This window comes from Hordeum vulgare, chromosome 3H (genome assembly GCF_904849725.1).
Source record: "Hordeum vulgare subsp. vulgare chromosome 3H, MorexV3_pseudomolecules_assembly, whole genome shotgun sequence".
NCBI lineage: Eukaryota > Viridiplantae > Streptophyta > Magnoliopsida > Poales > Poaceae > Hordeum > Hordeum vulgare.
The window spans coordinates 13929300-13946083 of record NC_058520.1 but is presented as its reverse complement, the minus strand read 5'-3'; the positions used below and the strand labels follow the sequence as shown (position 1 = coordinate 13946083).

Here is a 16784-nt window from a genome sequence, read left to right as displayed (position 1 = left end):
TATGCATGATTTGATATCCTTGTAAGTCTCTCCGAGTCTTGGGTCTTGTTCGGCCAACTAGATCTATGATTCTTGCAATGGGAGAAGTGCTTGGTTTTGGGTTCTGCCATGTGGTGACCTTTCCCAGTGACAGTAGGGGAAGCAAGGCACACATCAAGTAGTTGCCATCAAGGGTAAAAAGATGGGGTTTTTATCATTGGTTTGAGATTATTCATCTACATCATGTCATCTTGCTTAAGGCGTTACTCTGTTCTTATGGACTTAATACACTAGATGCATGCTGGATAGCGGTCGATGTGTGGAGTAATAGTAGTAGATGCAGAAAGTATCGGTATACTTGTTTTGGACGTGATGCCTATAGATATAATCATTGCATAGATATCGTCACGACTTTGCGCGGTTCTATCAATTGCTCGACAGTAATTTGTTCACCCACCATCTACTTGTTTTCATGAGAGAAGCCACTAGTAAACACTACGGCCCCCGGGTCTATTCACATCCATCGTTTACATCTCCGTTTTTTACTTTGCTTTGTTACTTTGCTGCTTTCAGTTCTCACTTGGCAAACAATCTATAAGGGATTGACAACCCCTTCATAGCGTTGGGAGCAAGTTTTGTGTTTGTGCAGGATCTTGAGATACTCCTCCACTAGATTGATACCTTGGTTCTCAAACTGAGGGAAATACTTCCCACCGCTACGCTACATCACCCTTTCCGCTTCGAGGGAACACTAACGCAAGCCTCCAAGGCCACGTGGGAAATCCTTTGCATACTTGCCTAGGAAGTCCCTTAAGGCGTAGCCACAGCAGAAAGATCAAGCCAACCATTCTCCCGTCGACGTGCCTATTTCTGGAGCCGTTGGAAGGTCTTTTGTTGCAGTAGCAGAAGTATTTCTGGTGCATTTGCCAGGGATACACAACAAACATCAGAAGTATTTCTGGCGCCATTGCCGGGGAGGAGAAATCAAGATCTATCCAAGTAGGTCTCACAAACTCTTCTCTTGTATTTACTTTTGTTGCGAGTTGCCTCTCGTTTTCCTCTCCCTCACTTCACATTTGCCGTTTTCATTTGCCTTTTTCCGTTCGCCCTTCTTCCGCTCGCTTTCTGTTTGCTTGTGTTACCATGTGCCTTCTTTTAGCTTGCATCTTTGCTTGCTAAAAATCCATTGATATGGATCCTCATCCACTAGCTAGTCTCTTTAAGAGACCCACTATTGTGGAATGAATTGCTAGTGAGTTGAGGGCAATTGATTATTTTATATGGAGTTTTGCTTGAGATGCGTGAATCTGAAAATCGTGATGAAGAAATTCATGAAGTGATTCATGAGGGCTCCTTGGATGAAAAGCATGATTGCAATGATTTCACTATAAATCATATTAGTGAAAATCATGCTAAAAATATGCAAAACCCTAAGCTTGGGGATGCTAGTTTTGCTATGTCCCCTAGTTGTTGCAATAATCATGATTGGGGTGATGATCTTGCTTATGATCTTGAAAATTTGTTTAAACCTCATGATGATTACGATATTTGCAATGATACTGAAAGTGGGATTGGAGAAGTCATGACTTTATTTGATGATAATCCCACTATTTTTGAAGAGCGTCAACTTTGCATGCATGTGGATCATGAAAAGAATATCCTATGGGATAGCTATATTGTTGAATTCAAATTTGATCCCACATGTAATTGCCATGCGAGAGGATCATATGCTTCTACTTATTGCAATAGTATCAAGCTTCCTCTCCATGTGTTGAAATTTTTGAAGCTATGCTTGTTTTGCCTTCCTATGCTAGTTGATTCTTGCTTCAACAAGTTGTTTGTTCACAAAATCCCTAAGCATAGGAAGTGGGTTAGACTTAAATGTGCTAGCCATATGCTCCATGATGCTCTCGTTGTGCTTCAATCCTTATCTTTTATGTGAGCATCATTAAATGCCTAGCTAAGGGCGTTAAACAATAGCACTTGTTGGGAGGCAACCCAACGAATCTATCCTTTTTCTTTCTGTTTTGTGTTTTCCACACTTTCATAATTCTGTTATGATTGTGTTTTTTGTGTTTCTTTTTGCGTTTGTGCCAAGCAAAACCGTTATGATTATTCTTGGGGATGATCGTTTGGTCATGCTGGAAAAGACAGAAACTTTCTGCTCACGAAAAGAATTTTCATTTTTTTTCTGTAAGATCTTTTGAGTTGATTCTTTTCTCTGCTGATTTCTACACAAATTCTTCAGACTGTCGTAAGTTTTCAGAATTTTTGAAGTACCAGAGGTATACGAAATATACAGATTGCTATAGAGTGGTTTGCTGTTAACAGATTCTGTTTTTGTTGTGTTGGTTGCTTATTTTGATGAAACTGTGGATAGTATCGGGGGGTATTAGCCATGGAAGATTGAAAGTACAGTAACCCAACATCAGCACAAGTATAATTTAAGTTTGCTACAGTACCTAAGGAAGTGGTGGTTTGCTTTCTTGTACTAATGTTATCAGGAGTTTCTGTTTAAGTTTCGTGCTGTGAAGTTTTCAAGTTTTGGGTGAAGTTCTTATGGACAAAGAGATAAAGAGTGGCAAGAGCTCAAGCTTGGGGATGCCCAAGGCACCCCAAGAGATTCAAGGATGCCATAAAAGCCTAAGCTTGGGGATGCCCCGGGAAGGCATCCCCTCTCTCGTCTTCAATCCATCGGTAACGTTACTTGGGACTATATTTTTATTCACCACATGTTATGTGTTTTTGCTTGGAGCGTCTTGTATCGTAGGAGTCTTTTATTTTTGTTGTATCACAATCATCCTTGCTGCACACCTAGAGAGAGAGACATGCACACACCGTGATTTTGTCGAGCTTCACTTATATCTTTTGGGTAGACAATTCAGCTCACATGTGCTTCACTTATATCTTTTGAGCTAGATACTTTTGCTCTATGTGCTTCACTTATATCTTTTAGAGCACAACGGTGCGTGGCTTGGTAGTTGATCTATGCTTTGAAAGTAGTCTCAAAAGGGGTAGTTATCCAAAGGGATACGAAAACTTCCACCTTCATGTGCATTGAATAGTTAGAGAAGTTTGATTCATCTCAATTAGTTTTGAGTTGTGGTTATGGTAATATTGAAGTCATGCTAGTAAGGTGTTGTGGATCTAGAAATACTTGTGTTGAAGTCAGTGATTCCCGTAGCATGCACGTATGGTGAACCTCTATGTGATGAAATCTGAGCATGATTAGTATATTGATTGTCATCCTTTGCGTGGCGGTCGGGATCGCGCGATGGTTTATACCTACCAACCCTTCCCCTAGGAGTATGCGTCGAATGCTTTGTTTCGATTACTAATAAAACTTTTGCAACAAGTATATGAGTTCTTCATGACTAATGTTGAGTCCATGGTTTAGATGCACTTTCACCTTCCACCATCACTATCTTCTTAGTGTCGTGCAACTTTCGCCGGTGCACAAAACCCACCATTAGCCTCCCTCAAAACAGCCACCATACCTACCTATTATGGCTTTTTCCAAGTCATTCCAAGATATATTGCCATGCAACTAACACCATGACATGTGCCACCACGTCTACTTTGCCTTTGCACGATCGTAAGATAGCTAGCATGATGTTTCCATTGATGTCTATGCCATGCTAGATCATTGCCACGGTACACTATCGAAGGCATTCCATATAGAGTCATCGCTACTCTAAGTTTTGAGTTGAAAGTGTGATGATCATCATTAATGGAGCATTGTCCCATGTGAGGAAATAAAAGAGGTCAAAGAAGCCCACAAAAAAGGAGGCCAAAGAGCCCACCAAATAAAAAAAGAGAAAAAGAGAGAAGGGACAATGCTACCACTTTTTCCACACTTGTGCATATTAAGCACCATGATCTTCATGATTGAGAGTCTCTCGTTTTGTCACCACCATATAGATAGTGGGAATTTTTCACTATATAACTTGGCTTGTATATTTCAATGATAGGCTTCCTCAAAATTGCCTTAGGTCTTCGTGAGCAAGCAAGTTGGATGCACACCCACTAGTTTTCTTTAAGAGCTTTCACATACTCATAGCTCTAGTGCATCAATTGCATGGCAATCCCTACTCATTCACATTGATATCTATTGATGAGCATCTCCACAGCTCATTGATATGCCTAGTTAATGTGACTATCTTCTCCTTTTTTGTCTTGCAACCTCCACTACATTTCACATCATCTCCACAGCATTGTCCCATCTCCACTACATTTCACACCATCTATAGTGCTATAACCATGGCTCACGCTCATGTATTGCGTGAGAGTTGAAAAGGTTTGAGAAAGTAAAAGTGTGAAACAATTACTTGGCCAATACCGGGGTTGTGCATGATTTAAATTCATTGTGCAATGATGGTAGAGCATAGCCAAACTATATGCTTTTGTAGGGATAACTTTCTCTTGGCCTTGTTATTTTGAAAGTTCATGATTACTTTGCTAGTTTGCTTGAATTATTATTGTTTCCACGTCAATAGCAAACTATTGTTTTGAATCTAATGGATCTGAACATTCACGTCACATAAGAGGAATTACAAAGGACGCCTATGCTAGGTAGCATGAAAGCATCAACAATTCATTCTTATCACTTCCCTACTCGAGGACGAGCAGGAGTTAAGCTTGGGGATGCTTGATACGTCTCAAACGTATCTATAATTTTTGATGGTTTCACGCTGTTATCTTGTCTTCTTTGGTTGTTTTATGTACCTTTTATATCTTTTTTGGGACTAACTTATTAATTCAGTGCCAAGTGTCAGTTCCTGTTTTTTCCATGTTTTTGACTCTTTTCAGATCTGATTTTGGAACGGAGTCCAAACGGCAGAAAAACCCCGAAATGATTTTTTTCCGAACGGAAGAAGACCAGGGGCTTTTGGGCCAAGCCAGGTGGGCTCCCTGGAGCCCACAAGCCCCCACTCCGCCACCAGGGGGGAGGCGGCGGTGGGTAGGCTTGTGGCCTCCCTGGCCGCCCCCTGACCTAGGTCTTTGGCCTAGAAATTCCCAAATATTCCGCAAAAAATCAGGGGAGCCTCGAAAATACTTTTCCGCCGCCACAAGCTTCCATTTCCGCGAGATCTCATCTAGAGACCCTTCCCGGCACCCTGCCGAAGGGGACTTTGGAGTTGGAGGGCTTCTTCATCATCATCATCGCCCCTCCAATGGCTCGTGAGTAGTTCACTTTAGACCTACGGGTCCGTAGTTAGTAGCTAGATGGCTTCTTCTCTCTCTTGGATCTTCAATACAAAGTTCTCCATGATCTTCATGCAGATCTATCCGATGTAATCTTCTTTGGCGGTGTGTTTGTCGAGATCCGATGAATTGTGGATTTGTGATCAGATTATCTATGATATATATTTGAGTCTTTGCTGATTTCTTATATGCATGATTTGATATCCTTGTAAGTCTCTCCGAGTCTTGGGTCTTGTTCAGCCAACTAGATCTATGAATCTTGCAATGGGGGAAGTGCTTGGTTTTGGGTTCTGCCATGTGGTGACCTTTCCCAGTGACAGTAGGGGCAGTAAGGCACACATCAAGTAGTTGCCATCAAGGGTAAAAAGATGGGGGTTTTATCATTGGTTTGAGATTATCCCTCTACATCATGTCATCTTGCTTAAGGCGTTACTCTGTTCTTATGGACTTAATACACTAGATGCATGCTGGATAGCGGTCGACGTGTGGAGTAATAGTAGTAGATGCAGAAAGTATCGGTCTACTTGTTTTGGACGTGATGCCTATAGATATAATCATTGCATAGATATCGTCACGACTTTGCGCGGTTCTATCAATTGCTCGACAGTAATTTGTTCACCCACCGTCTACTTGCTTTCATGAGAGAAGCCACTAGTAAACACTACTCCCCCCGGGTCTATTCACATCCATCGTTTACATCTCCGCTTTTACTTTGCTTTGTTACTTTGTTGCTTTCAGTTCTCACTTGGCAAACAATCTATAAGGGATTGACAACCCCTTCATTGCGTTGGGAGCAAGTTTTGTGTTTGTGCAGAATCTTGAGATACTCCTCCACTGGATTGATACCTTGGTTCTCAAACTGAGGGAAATACTTCCCACTGCTACGCTACATCACCCTTTCCGCTTCGAGGGAACACCAATGCAAGGCTTCAAGGCCACGGGGGAAATCCTTTGCATACTTGCCTAGGAAGTCCCTTAAGGCGTAGCTGCAGCAGAAAGATCAAGCCAAGTATTCTCCCATCGACGTGCCTATTTCTGGCGCCATTGGAAGGTCTTTTGTTGTAGTAGCAGAAGTATTTCTAGCGCATTTGCCAGGGATACACAACAAACATCAGAAACCACCTCAAAGTTATCTTTTTTTTTATCAATCTTATGAGCTATCCCTGTAAGTGTCACAAAGAGTCCTAGAGTTCGTACTAAAAAAACACATTAAGATACACATCAACCAAAACCCTAATGTCACCTAGATACTGTTGGGGAACGTCGCATGGGAAACAAAAAATTTCCTACACGCACGAAGACCTATCATGGTGATGTCCATCTACGAGGGGGATTTCAGATCTACGTACCCTTGTAGATCGCATAGCAGGAAGCGTTAATAAACGCGGTTGATGTAGTGGAACATCCTCACGTCCCTCGATCCTCCCCGCGAACCGTCCCACGAACCGTCCCACGATCCGCTCCGATCTAGTGCCGAACGGACGGCACCTCCGCGTTCAGCACACGTACAGCTCGACGATGATCTCGGCCTTCTTGATCCAGCAAGAGAGACGGAGAGGTAGATGAGTTCTCCGGCAGTGTGACGGCGCTCCGGAGGTTGGTGGTGATCTTATCTTAGCACGGCTCCGCCCGAGCTCTGCAGAAACGCGATCTAGAGGAAAACCGTGGAGGTATGTGGTCGGGCTGCCGTGGCAAAGTTGTCTCAAATCAGCCCTAATACCTCAGTATATATAGGAGGGAGGGGAGGGACCTTGCCTTGAGGCTCAAGGAGCCCCAAGGGGTCGTCCGAAGTGGGGGGAGGAGGATTCCTCCTCCAATCCTAGTCCAACTAGGATTGGAAGGTGGAGTCCTTCTCTATTTTCCCACTTCCCCTTTTTTTTCTTTTCTCTTTGATTTCTTTCTTTCCTATGCAGGGGCCTTCTTGGGCTTGCCCACCAGCCCACTAAGGGCTGGTGCGGCACCCCTAAGACCTATGGGCTTCCCCGGGGTGGGCTGCCCCCCGGTGAACACCCGGAACCCATTCGTCACTCCCGGTACATTCCCGGTAATGCCGAAAACTTTCCGGTAATCAAATGAGGTCATCCTATATATCAATCTTCGTCACCGGACCATTACGGAAACCCTCGTGACGTCCGTGATCTCATACGGGACTCCGAACAACATTCGGTAACCAACCATATAACTCAAATACACATAAAACAACGTCGAACCTTAAGTGTGCAGACCCTGCGGGTTCGAGAACTATGTAGACATGACCCGAGGGACTCCTCGGTCAATATACAATAGCGGGACCTGGATGCCCATATTGGATCCTACATATTCTACGAAGATCTTATCGTTTGAACCTCAGTGCCAAGGATTCATATAATCCCGTATGTCATTCCCTTTGTCCTTCGGTATGTTACTTGCCCGAGATTCGATCGTCAGTATCCGCATACATATTTCAATCTCGTTTACTGGCAAGTCTCTTTACTCGTTCCGTAATACAAGATCCCGTGGCTTACACTAAGTGACATTGCTTGCAAGGCTTGTGTGTGATGTTGTATTACCGAGTGGGCCCCGAGATACCTCTCCGTCACACGGAGTGACAAACCCCAGTCTTGATCCATACTAACTCAACATGCACCTTCAGCGATACCTGTAGAGCATCTTTATAGTCACCCAGTTACGTTGTGACGTTTGATACACACAAGGCATTCCTCCGGTGCCAGTGAGTTATATGATCTCATGGTCATAGGAATAAATACTTGACACGCAGAAAACAGTAGCAACAAAATGACACGATCAACATGCTACGTTTATTAGTTTGGGTCTAGTCCATCACATGATTCACCCAATGATGTGATCCAGTTATCAAGCAACAACACCTTGCACATAGTCAGAAGACCTTGACTATCCTTGATCAACTGGCTAGCCAACTAGAGGCTTGCTAGGGACAGTGTTTTTTCTATGTATCCACACATATATCTAAGACTTTATTCAATACAATTATAGCATGGATAATAAACAACTATCTTGATACAAGAATTATAATAATAACTTATTTATCATTTCCTCTAGGGCATAATTCCAACAGATACTCCAATGTCACCACAAGTACCCATAGGCATGATTATACGATATTCATCACATAATTTTAGATTCATCATGTTCAATCCAACACAAAAAACTTCAAAGAGTTCCCAAAAGTTTCTACCGGAAAGTCAAGACGAAAACATGTGCCAACCCCTATGCATAGATTCCCAAGGTCACGGAACCCGCAAGTTGATCACCAAAACATACATCAAGTGGATCAATAGAACATCCCATTGTCAAGTGTTCTCAAATAATAATAGAATATCCCACCGCAAGACATACATCAAGTGTTCTCAAATAATTAAAGACTCAATCCGATAAGAAAACTTCAAAGGGAAAACTCAATTCATCACAAAAAGATAGAGAGGGGAAAACTCCATATGATTCATCTACATTAATAAAGCTCGCGATACATCAAGATCGTGCCATCTCAAGAACACGAGAGAGAGAGAGAGATTGAACACATAGCTACTAGTATATACCCTCAGCTTCGAGGAGGATTACTGATACATTATCATGGTGAGAAAGCGAGATTTGCTGATGGAAAGGTGCAACCCCGAAGAGATGGAGGCGATGGCGACCACGACACTGGCGACAGGCGACGCCGGCCCCTTGCCCCTCCTTCTTCCTTGGTCTTGGTGCTGCGATGGAGGAGCATGTCCCCTTCTTGGCGGCTGTCAAGGGAGATGCAAATTCGTGGCTCTTGGTGCCTCTACCAAAATTAGGGTTTTTTCTCTCCTTATATGTGCCTCTGTGGTGCTCTATGGCCCTCTGATGGATGGACCCTTGATCCAATGGCTCTCGGACACCTCTAAACCTTCCTAGGGGCTCCTCACAACCTTCATGAGTCTCCAAAGTTGTGGCTTGGTCGAATATATCACATATCTTAAGAGTTGGACTCAATCACGTCAACAATTCTCGTGATCCCGTAATCAGATATTTTCCTTTAGTAAAACGGGTCTCCAGATCGCATATGAACTCCGTTTTGGACGAATTTGTAGTCCAGAATCATTGCCATAAAATTCTCCACACTTTCCTAGTTTTAGATTTTTTCCATTTGACGCCCTATTCGGGGGGTCAAACTGACGATCTCTAAAAACTATTTGTGGATAGATTTCAGGAGAGTCAGAGTCCTCCTCCAACAAGGCTCCTTTTGCGTTTTTTTGACAATTTATAATTAACTCCTACAAATCAAAGTGTGAAACAAGAACTTGTGCAATTTTGCAACCATTAATAGGTTAGTCCCAAAAAATAATATAATGTTGTAGTAAAATGATTGTAAAACATCCAAAAATGATAATATAACAGCATGGAACAAGAGAAATTATAGATACGTTGGAGACGTATCACCCGCATGCAGCCGCCGCCGCCCACGTGCACCGCTCGGGCCTGGCTCTGAAGAAACTGCCGATTCGAGCGCTCTGAGGGAGCTAGGCCCAAGAGTGCTTTAAACATCGTGCCATACAGGCCCAACAGTGTATGCAGCCAACCAAACAGCTTGTTTTCTTCCCGCGCGGGCCTGGTTGGGCCTCATGCAGGCAACCAAACGCGTCCTAAGACTCCTATATACGTAGCTTGCTAGTATCTGTGATTCTGGTGATTCTATCGATTCTGGAGCTTCCCACCAAAGAAAACATTTTAGTTTGAGTTCTTACCCTTATTTCTAGTCCAAATTACAGCAAAACTGCTACCACTCCATCAATGAGGAAACCGTCCCCGACGGCCCGAAGCCCGGCCCGGTCCCGACCCGAACATACTAAAAAGGGAATTTTCAGGGCGGGTGTGACCAGGACTCCATGTAAAATGGTGATTTATGCAAGCCCGAGCCCAGCCCGAACTGCTACCCGGGATTGAAAACCCGGCCCGAACACGACCCGAACTGCAAGCCCGGCCCGGGTTTTTCGAGCCGGGTCACCAGGTCGGGCTGCCCATGCCCAGATTTACCCGATACTCGTCTCCCCCGAGCTATTTTTTCCAAATGTGGCTGCTCTTACGCCACCCATCGACGTTGCTCGCCAGTAGCCTCGGCCTCCTCCCGTTACTCCTCTCTCATCTCATCTCTCGATGAGAATGTGAAACCAGTTAATTTGCATTTAACTAGTAGTATGTGTACATGTCATTATAGTCTAAACTCAAAATACTTATCATTCACGAAGCATTCAGGGTCATTATTGACATTTCACAACCTGTGTAATTCATACAGCTATCCAACCTAAGGATAAACAAACAACCAACTTCGAATTCTCATGAATCCACAACTACAACTGATTATGAAGAATCCAAAGCCATAGTGATTCTTAGCCCAAACAAAGGGGGCCTAAGTACAAGAAAATCAATAAGGTATTTGACCTTACAACACAAAAATTTAACATCTCTAACAATCTCAATCCATGAAATTAATTGAATATAAGATGTTTTAATAGTTTAATTAAACCAACGGGATTCATATATTTTATTTGCATGGTATATATGTCTATTTATATCATAAAGATCGTAATACAAGTCACGTACACATCAACCTGATAAAACTGAAAAGACAACAATACACTAGTCTTTGCGCAATAAAACACCAACAAAAAAGAAAAAATACAATCAAGACTAACACATCCTTTGAGCTTGACACTAGCGCCCATCACATGCCTTTGGCACCACTGGAACATGCATCAATAAAAAAACATGATAAATCACCTCCTCATCCGAGCTCAACGCGATTCCATCGCTGATGTGCAACTTTGTGGACCTTCAAGCTGACTCACAAAAGGCGACACCGTTACGATTGAACGAATTAGGCCTGGTAACACCCCAGACACGCAATCAAACTCCAGATATGCCACCTCTCCACGACTAAAATGTTGAAGGAGGAAATCATACCTGCCATACACGAACCACGAACCCAACACACGATCCATCATCTTTCTGAGGCCATTGATGCAGACTACAATATGCAACTGCTTCTGGACTACCTTCCAAGCTCCAAGAGGCATTGGAGCAAATGATATCACAACGACGAAGCCCGAGGACACGTGTCCACCACGAGAAAGCCGCCGCCACCGCGGCATCCTTGCTGGACGGACTGGTTTTCAAATACACCCCAACCATAGGACCAATCACCTCATTGGGTTAGGATCTGAAGAATCTTTATTCAGCATCGTCATCATCACCATCGAAGTCAAGATAATGAACAACACAAAACTTAAACTACTAATGCTTAAAATGAGCCACACGCGTGGATCCGGCGACTCCCTCACCATCAACAACCGAGGTCGTCCACGGAGGGGGGGGGGGGGAGCACCGGAGGGCGGCGGCGGAAGGAAGAGGGTGTACTAGCGAACGGCATAGTATAATATATAAGTACTAGGTATAACAGTTAAAAATACAATCTAGCACAACTAAAAATCAAATAAACCTTTTCCATTTGCGGAAATAAAAACACAAAATAGCGATTATTATTACACAGTACATACAAAATGTCAGCCGAAGCCCCTGACCTTAGGAGCCAGCTCGAGCAGCTTGCCGAGCGCGTCCCCGGAGAACTTGCGCGCGAACATGAAGCAGATCTCAACCGCCCAGCCGCCGTAGCCGCACTCCCTGTTCCCTCGCCTCATTCCCTCCAACAGCTCCGCCGTGACGGCTCTCCCGCCGTAGCTCGCCGGGTGCGGTCCATGTTTCTGCCAGTTGACGTACGTGAGGGTCCGGTTCGCGGCGCGCGCCCCCCAGCCCAGCAGGCTCACCAGTGTCGGCAGGTAGTGCCCCTCCATGTTGGCGATGCCGTGGTCGCCGCGGAACACGGCCATGTACTGCTCCTCGGCGACGACTTCCACGGCGATCGCCCGGTCCATTTCGAACCACTGCGCCCCCTTCCGCCACTGCGCGAGGCTGACGTTGCGTTCGTTGAAGAAGGGGTCGTGCCGCCAACGGGTTGGGTAGCTCTCGATGAAGCTGGCGTTGGAGCCGGTGAGGAAGTCGTAGACGGCCTGGAAGGACAGGAGAGGGATGCATGTCTCCGACAGCAGCGTAAACCGCGCGTTGCCGAGGTCCAGCAGCGCCGTTGCCACCAGTCGCCGCTCCGCGTCCACCAGGTTCATGTCGCCCCAGCTGGCGCTCTGTGTCTGTAAAAGGATCATCCAGTAGAAGAGAAACATGCGGGGATAGCTCAGTTGGGAGAGCGTCAGACTGAAGATCTGAAGGTCGCGTGTTCGATCCACGCTCACCGCATCACCACTTTTTTTTTGCACGTTACCTGGCTTGGGATCATGCGGCCGTAGAAGACGGAGTCTGCCGGCGGCGAGCCGGTGTAGGTGGGGTTCGCGTGCACGTAGATGGAGTAGAGCCCCTCGTGTCCGGCAAAGAACTTCTCCCACAATGGCCGGAGCGGCATGTGCCCCCTCACGAGGAACAGGAATGCCAACTTGGGCACGATGTGCCACGGCACGCGGGCGATCATCGGCACCATGGACGCCCTCCAGAGCAGCTCCTCGTCCGTCATGTTGTGCATGAGGCCGCCACTCGGCGCGAGGAGGTCCGTGAACCCCAAGACCACGGGCGGGGACGGCGTCGAGGGAGGAGACGGCAATGGTGGGCCGACGACGCACGCTGTCTCCGGGGATGGCGAGGGTGACTGTGAGGGTAACACTGTGATCACCGGCGACGGCGCGGGCGCAGTTGCGGGCGGGGGCGGTGGTGACGGCGAGCGTAGGAGTGATGGCAACGGCTGCAGGAAAGGAGGGAGATAAGAATCGTGGAAGTTGGCGGTGCAGACCATGCCAAGGACGAAGCCGAAAGAGATGAGGGGCAGCATGGTGACCACATTGGGGAGGACGCTCCCTGAGTAGAGGGCTGGCATGGGCTTGGCCGTGCTGCCGGCCATGCTATGCCTCTAACTTAGCACACGATTAGGGGAGAAAACGAACTCCTGGTTAATACAGTACATGGAACGGTAGACGACTTGCAAACGGTCAAAATGCTGCTTTGGTGAACATTGCTTCCTCTTGCAAACAGTTAGTAGTGCTACTAATTTTAGAGCATCTCCAACAGTCGTGCTTCGCGCCAGGTCTAAAAAATGTGTTTGCCACGCGCGCTTCGGCTGGTTTAGCGCGGGGATAGACGCTGGCTCCAGCAACAGCGCTAAAATGCAGCGCGCGCGCCGCTCCAGCAGCGCGCGCAAAAATGTAATGAACATGTGAATTTGACACAAACAAGTTGATGCATAAAAGTTCATGCCCACAAGTTCATCCAACCAAGTTCAAAATGCAAACTAAAGTTCAAGAGATATAAATGAAAGACACATCAATCATCATCTTCCTCGTCTTCGTCCTCATCTTCCGAAGACGATTCTTCCGCCTCCAAAGATGAATCTTCCTCCCTAACCTCATCACGTGAAGCTCCGACGGTATTGGCAAGATCTTCAACGGCATCTTCATGGGAATGTGTGTGAGGAGGCACATCGAAAGACCTTCCACCCATGACCGGAGGTGCACCCATGCCTCCCATGGCGGCCGGAGGTGCACCCATGCCTCCCATGAGAGAAGCAAAACTCATGCCTCCCATGGCCGCCATAGCGTCGGAGGGTGCTCCAAAGCCACCCATGCCTCCCATGGCGGCCGGAGGTGCACCCATGCATCCCATGGCTCCAAAGCCACCCATGCCTTCCATGACGCCGAGGCCACCGCCACCCATGCCGCCGAGGCCACCGCCACCCATGCCGCGGATCATGGCTCTTTTTTGGATCAAGACTTCTTCACGGACAAGGTTGACATATTCCTTTTGCGCATCATTGAACAAAGATGTGTCCAAGAAGAACAAGTGATTCTCCCAGTCCAACAACTTAGCTCGCTCCTCCATGCCCACCTTCCTCTCCTCCAATGCCACTTTCCTCTCCTCGGCGGCCACCCTCCTCTCCTCGGCCGCCAATCTCCTCTCCTCGGCCACGGCATCTTGGTTCCTTGCCATTTTCCTCACCTCGTTGGCTTCTTTTCTTGCCTTCACAATAGCTTCCATAGCATTTGTGAGCTCATCATCTCCTTTCCTCTTCTTCTTTTCGGTTTTGTCTTTCTTGCACCCATCCGGTCGTTTTGGCTTCGAGTATGAAACCGAGTTGGGTGTGGGGCTTCTCTTGCCGTCATCACTTGATGCATCATCCTCCTCCTCATCATCATTCAACTCAATTGTTCGCTTGCGTTTGTTGCTCAAATGAAAATCATCCAAATCTTCACGCTTCTTCCATTTCTCATCATCCTTTAACACTTCATAGCAATGAGGCAAGGTAAAGATCTTGCCTTTCTTGATCTTCCCCTTCTTGGTTGTCCTCGTCTCTTCTTTGAACAAGTTTTGTGCAATGTTGTACTACAAGAAAAACAAAACAAGTTAGCACTTCGGACACCAAAAACAAGTATGATGAACATGTATGAGATGCCACTTACTCTATCGTCCTCATTTGTGCCACTTGGGTTAATCTTGTCAACTGCCTTTTGTGCGGCCGCCCACTTTTGACAATCCGAGTTGATTGTCGACCATCGGGACCGAAGTGATCTCTCGGAGCGGTCAATTCCACTCACGTTCTGAGCATCAAAGTATTCTTTCATTCGCCCCCAATAAGCATCTCTACTTTGATCACCTCCAACGGATGGATCCCTCGACACTTGCAACCAAGTATTGCATAGTAACTTGTCATCATTGGTGGTGTAATTGCCCGCTCTTCCTTTCGGCGCGTTGACAATGCCCTCACCCTCCTCGTCCACCTCAAACTCATGGTCTTCGATATGGATGTCATTGGTTTGAGACCAATGCGAATTGTTGGACCCAACACCCATAGTTGACATGTATGCATCATCGTTGAGACTACAAAGTTTTTTGAATTGAAAAAATAAGCTATCTATATGTGATGATGCATTGAAAAAATAACAAGAAAATAAAAGTTGGAATTTTTTTCACCTTGGGGGCATTTTGTCGAACACTTGGTGCGCGTCGGCGGCCGGCTCAACGAGTGAGCTCACCGGCGCTTCGGTAGCCGCCACGCCCGTCCGCCGCCCTGCAAGCTTCTTTCCCTTCGAGCTGCCAGAGCCGTCCGCCGCCTTGTTCTTCTTCCCGGAAGTTTTTCCCTTCTTCGGCCGCGCCGCATTGGGGAGCTTCGACGGTGCGGCGGCGGCACGGGACGTCGCCGGCGCGACGCCACCCGTCACCGTGGTCCGCGGCGGCAAGAAGAGGTTGCGCGCGAGGCCGACGGTCGGCGGAGCTCCGGCGGTGGCGACGCCAACGCTCCCCGCGCTAGGGTTTTTGGCGGCGGCGGGGGGGGGGCTGTACAACAGGGTGAGCAGGGTGCCGGTGTGCGCGTCCATGGGTGCGGTGGCAGGGCGCCGGCGACGGCGCGCGCGGTGCGTAGGAGGAAGAGGAGAGGAGAGACTTTCACGTGAGCGTTCGAGTCTGGCGCGCGCGGAAGCGGGCACCCCAAATACACCGCGCGCGATTGTGTTTCGGCCAGCGCGCTGAACAGCATATGCCGCGCGCGCCGTTTTTGCGCGCCCGCTGGAGCCACCCGCCGCGTTGCGCGCGCGTTAAAACGGCCGGATTTGCGGCGCGGCGCTTGTTCAGCGCGGCTGTTGGAGATGCTCTTAGGACGCATGCTACGCGTTGAAAAACAGAGAGAACTCAGCCGCTTAACAGAAAATTGAACCTAAACTATTCGGCCGGCCCTCTTATGCCCCCACACTTCTAGGTCGTCTATTGCCGTCGAAAGCATTGCTAACTGTCGGACGATACTTAGGTCAACAATTAGGCCAGCTATATATCCGAATCGGGTGCTGCTCCCGTGGAGCAAACTGAAGCATGTGGTTGATTGGGCCTCGAAACTCGAAATGATGTTGGCGCACTAAGAGCAAGTACAATAAAACTGAGTCAGGTGGCTATAAGGAATAAAGTAGTATATTTTTGCTTAGTTGGAGGAGAGAGAAGATGAGAGAGAAGGTAAGCAGGCTCTTAGCTAAGAGCCAGCTCTAGCACGTGCTCCTAGGCACTTTGTGAGAATGAAAGGTGGGTCATATAATAAATAAGTAGTGCATTCTTCTAACCAACTATTGTACATGTTAGCTATAAGATGGGCTATATGTGACATGGCATGAGCTTACAGCCGGCAACCGGCTCTACTATTGTACTTGCTCTAAGAGTATCTACACCAGGACCCTTCATATTGGTCTTAAACGTTTGGATAATCCGTTCAATCATTCACTGGTCATAAAAAATCGATCCAGTCGGATCCGTCAAACGGCCCTCCAACGTCCGGGATGACCGACATCCCTCATATCCAGTCCAAATATAAGACGAATATGAAAGAGCCCGGACGCGCCCAGGCACGCCCTGGCCCATCCCACGCAGCCTCGAGGAGGAGATGGATGTCCGGCTTGCGCTCCGCCGCTCCCGGAAGGCCACCGACCTTCGGTAGCACTCCGACTCACAGCATCAGGAATCCATTGCGTTGGCACAGCCGGTGCCTGGATCTGGCGTCACTGCCTCACCGGAGGTGATGCGACCCG

The 16784-nt window shown here is 47.0% G+C and overlaps 1 protein-coding gene and 1 non-coding gene across 2 annotated transcripts; one reads left to right on the top strand and one right to left on the bottom strand.

Moving 5' to 3' along the window:
* Positions 1-11631: 11631 nt before the first annotated feature.
* LOC123441353 (glycosyltransferase BC10-like) lies at positions 11632-13126 on the bottom strand. Its single transcript, XM_045117827.1, has 2 exons — positions 12500-13126; positions 11632-12362 (listed from the first exon to the last, which is right to left on the bottom strand). The coding sequence occupies exons 1-2, from the start codon at positions 13124-13126 to the stop codon at positions 11730-11732; spliced, it is 1260 nt and encodes a 419-aa protein (XP_044973762.1). The 3' UTR covers positions 11632-11729.
* On the top strand, positions 12402-12474 carry TRNAF-GAA. Its single transcript has one exon. It is a non-coding gene; the product is annotated as a tRNA-Phe (tRNA).
* Positions 13127-16784: the final 3658 nt, after the last annotated feature.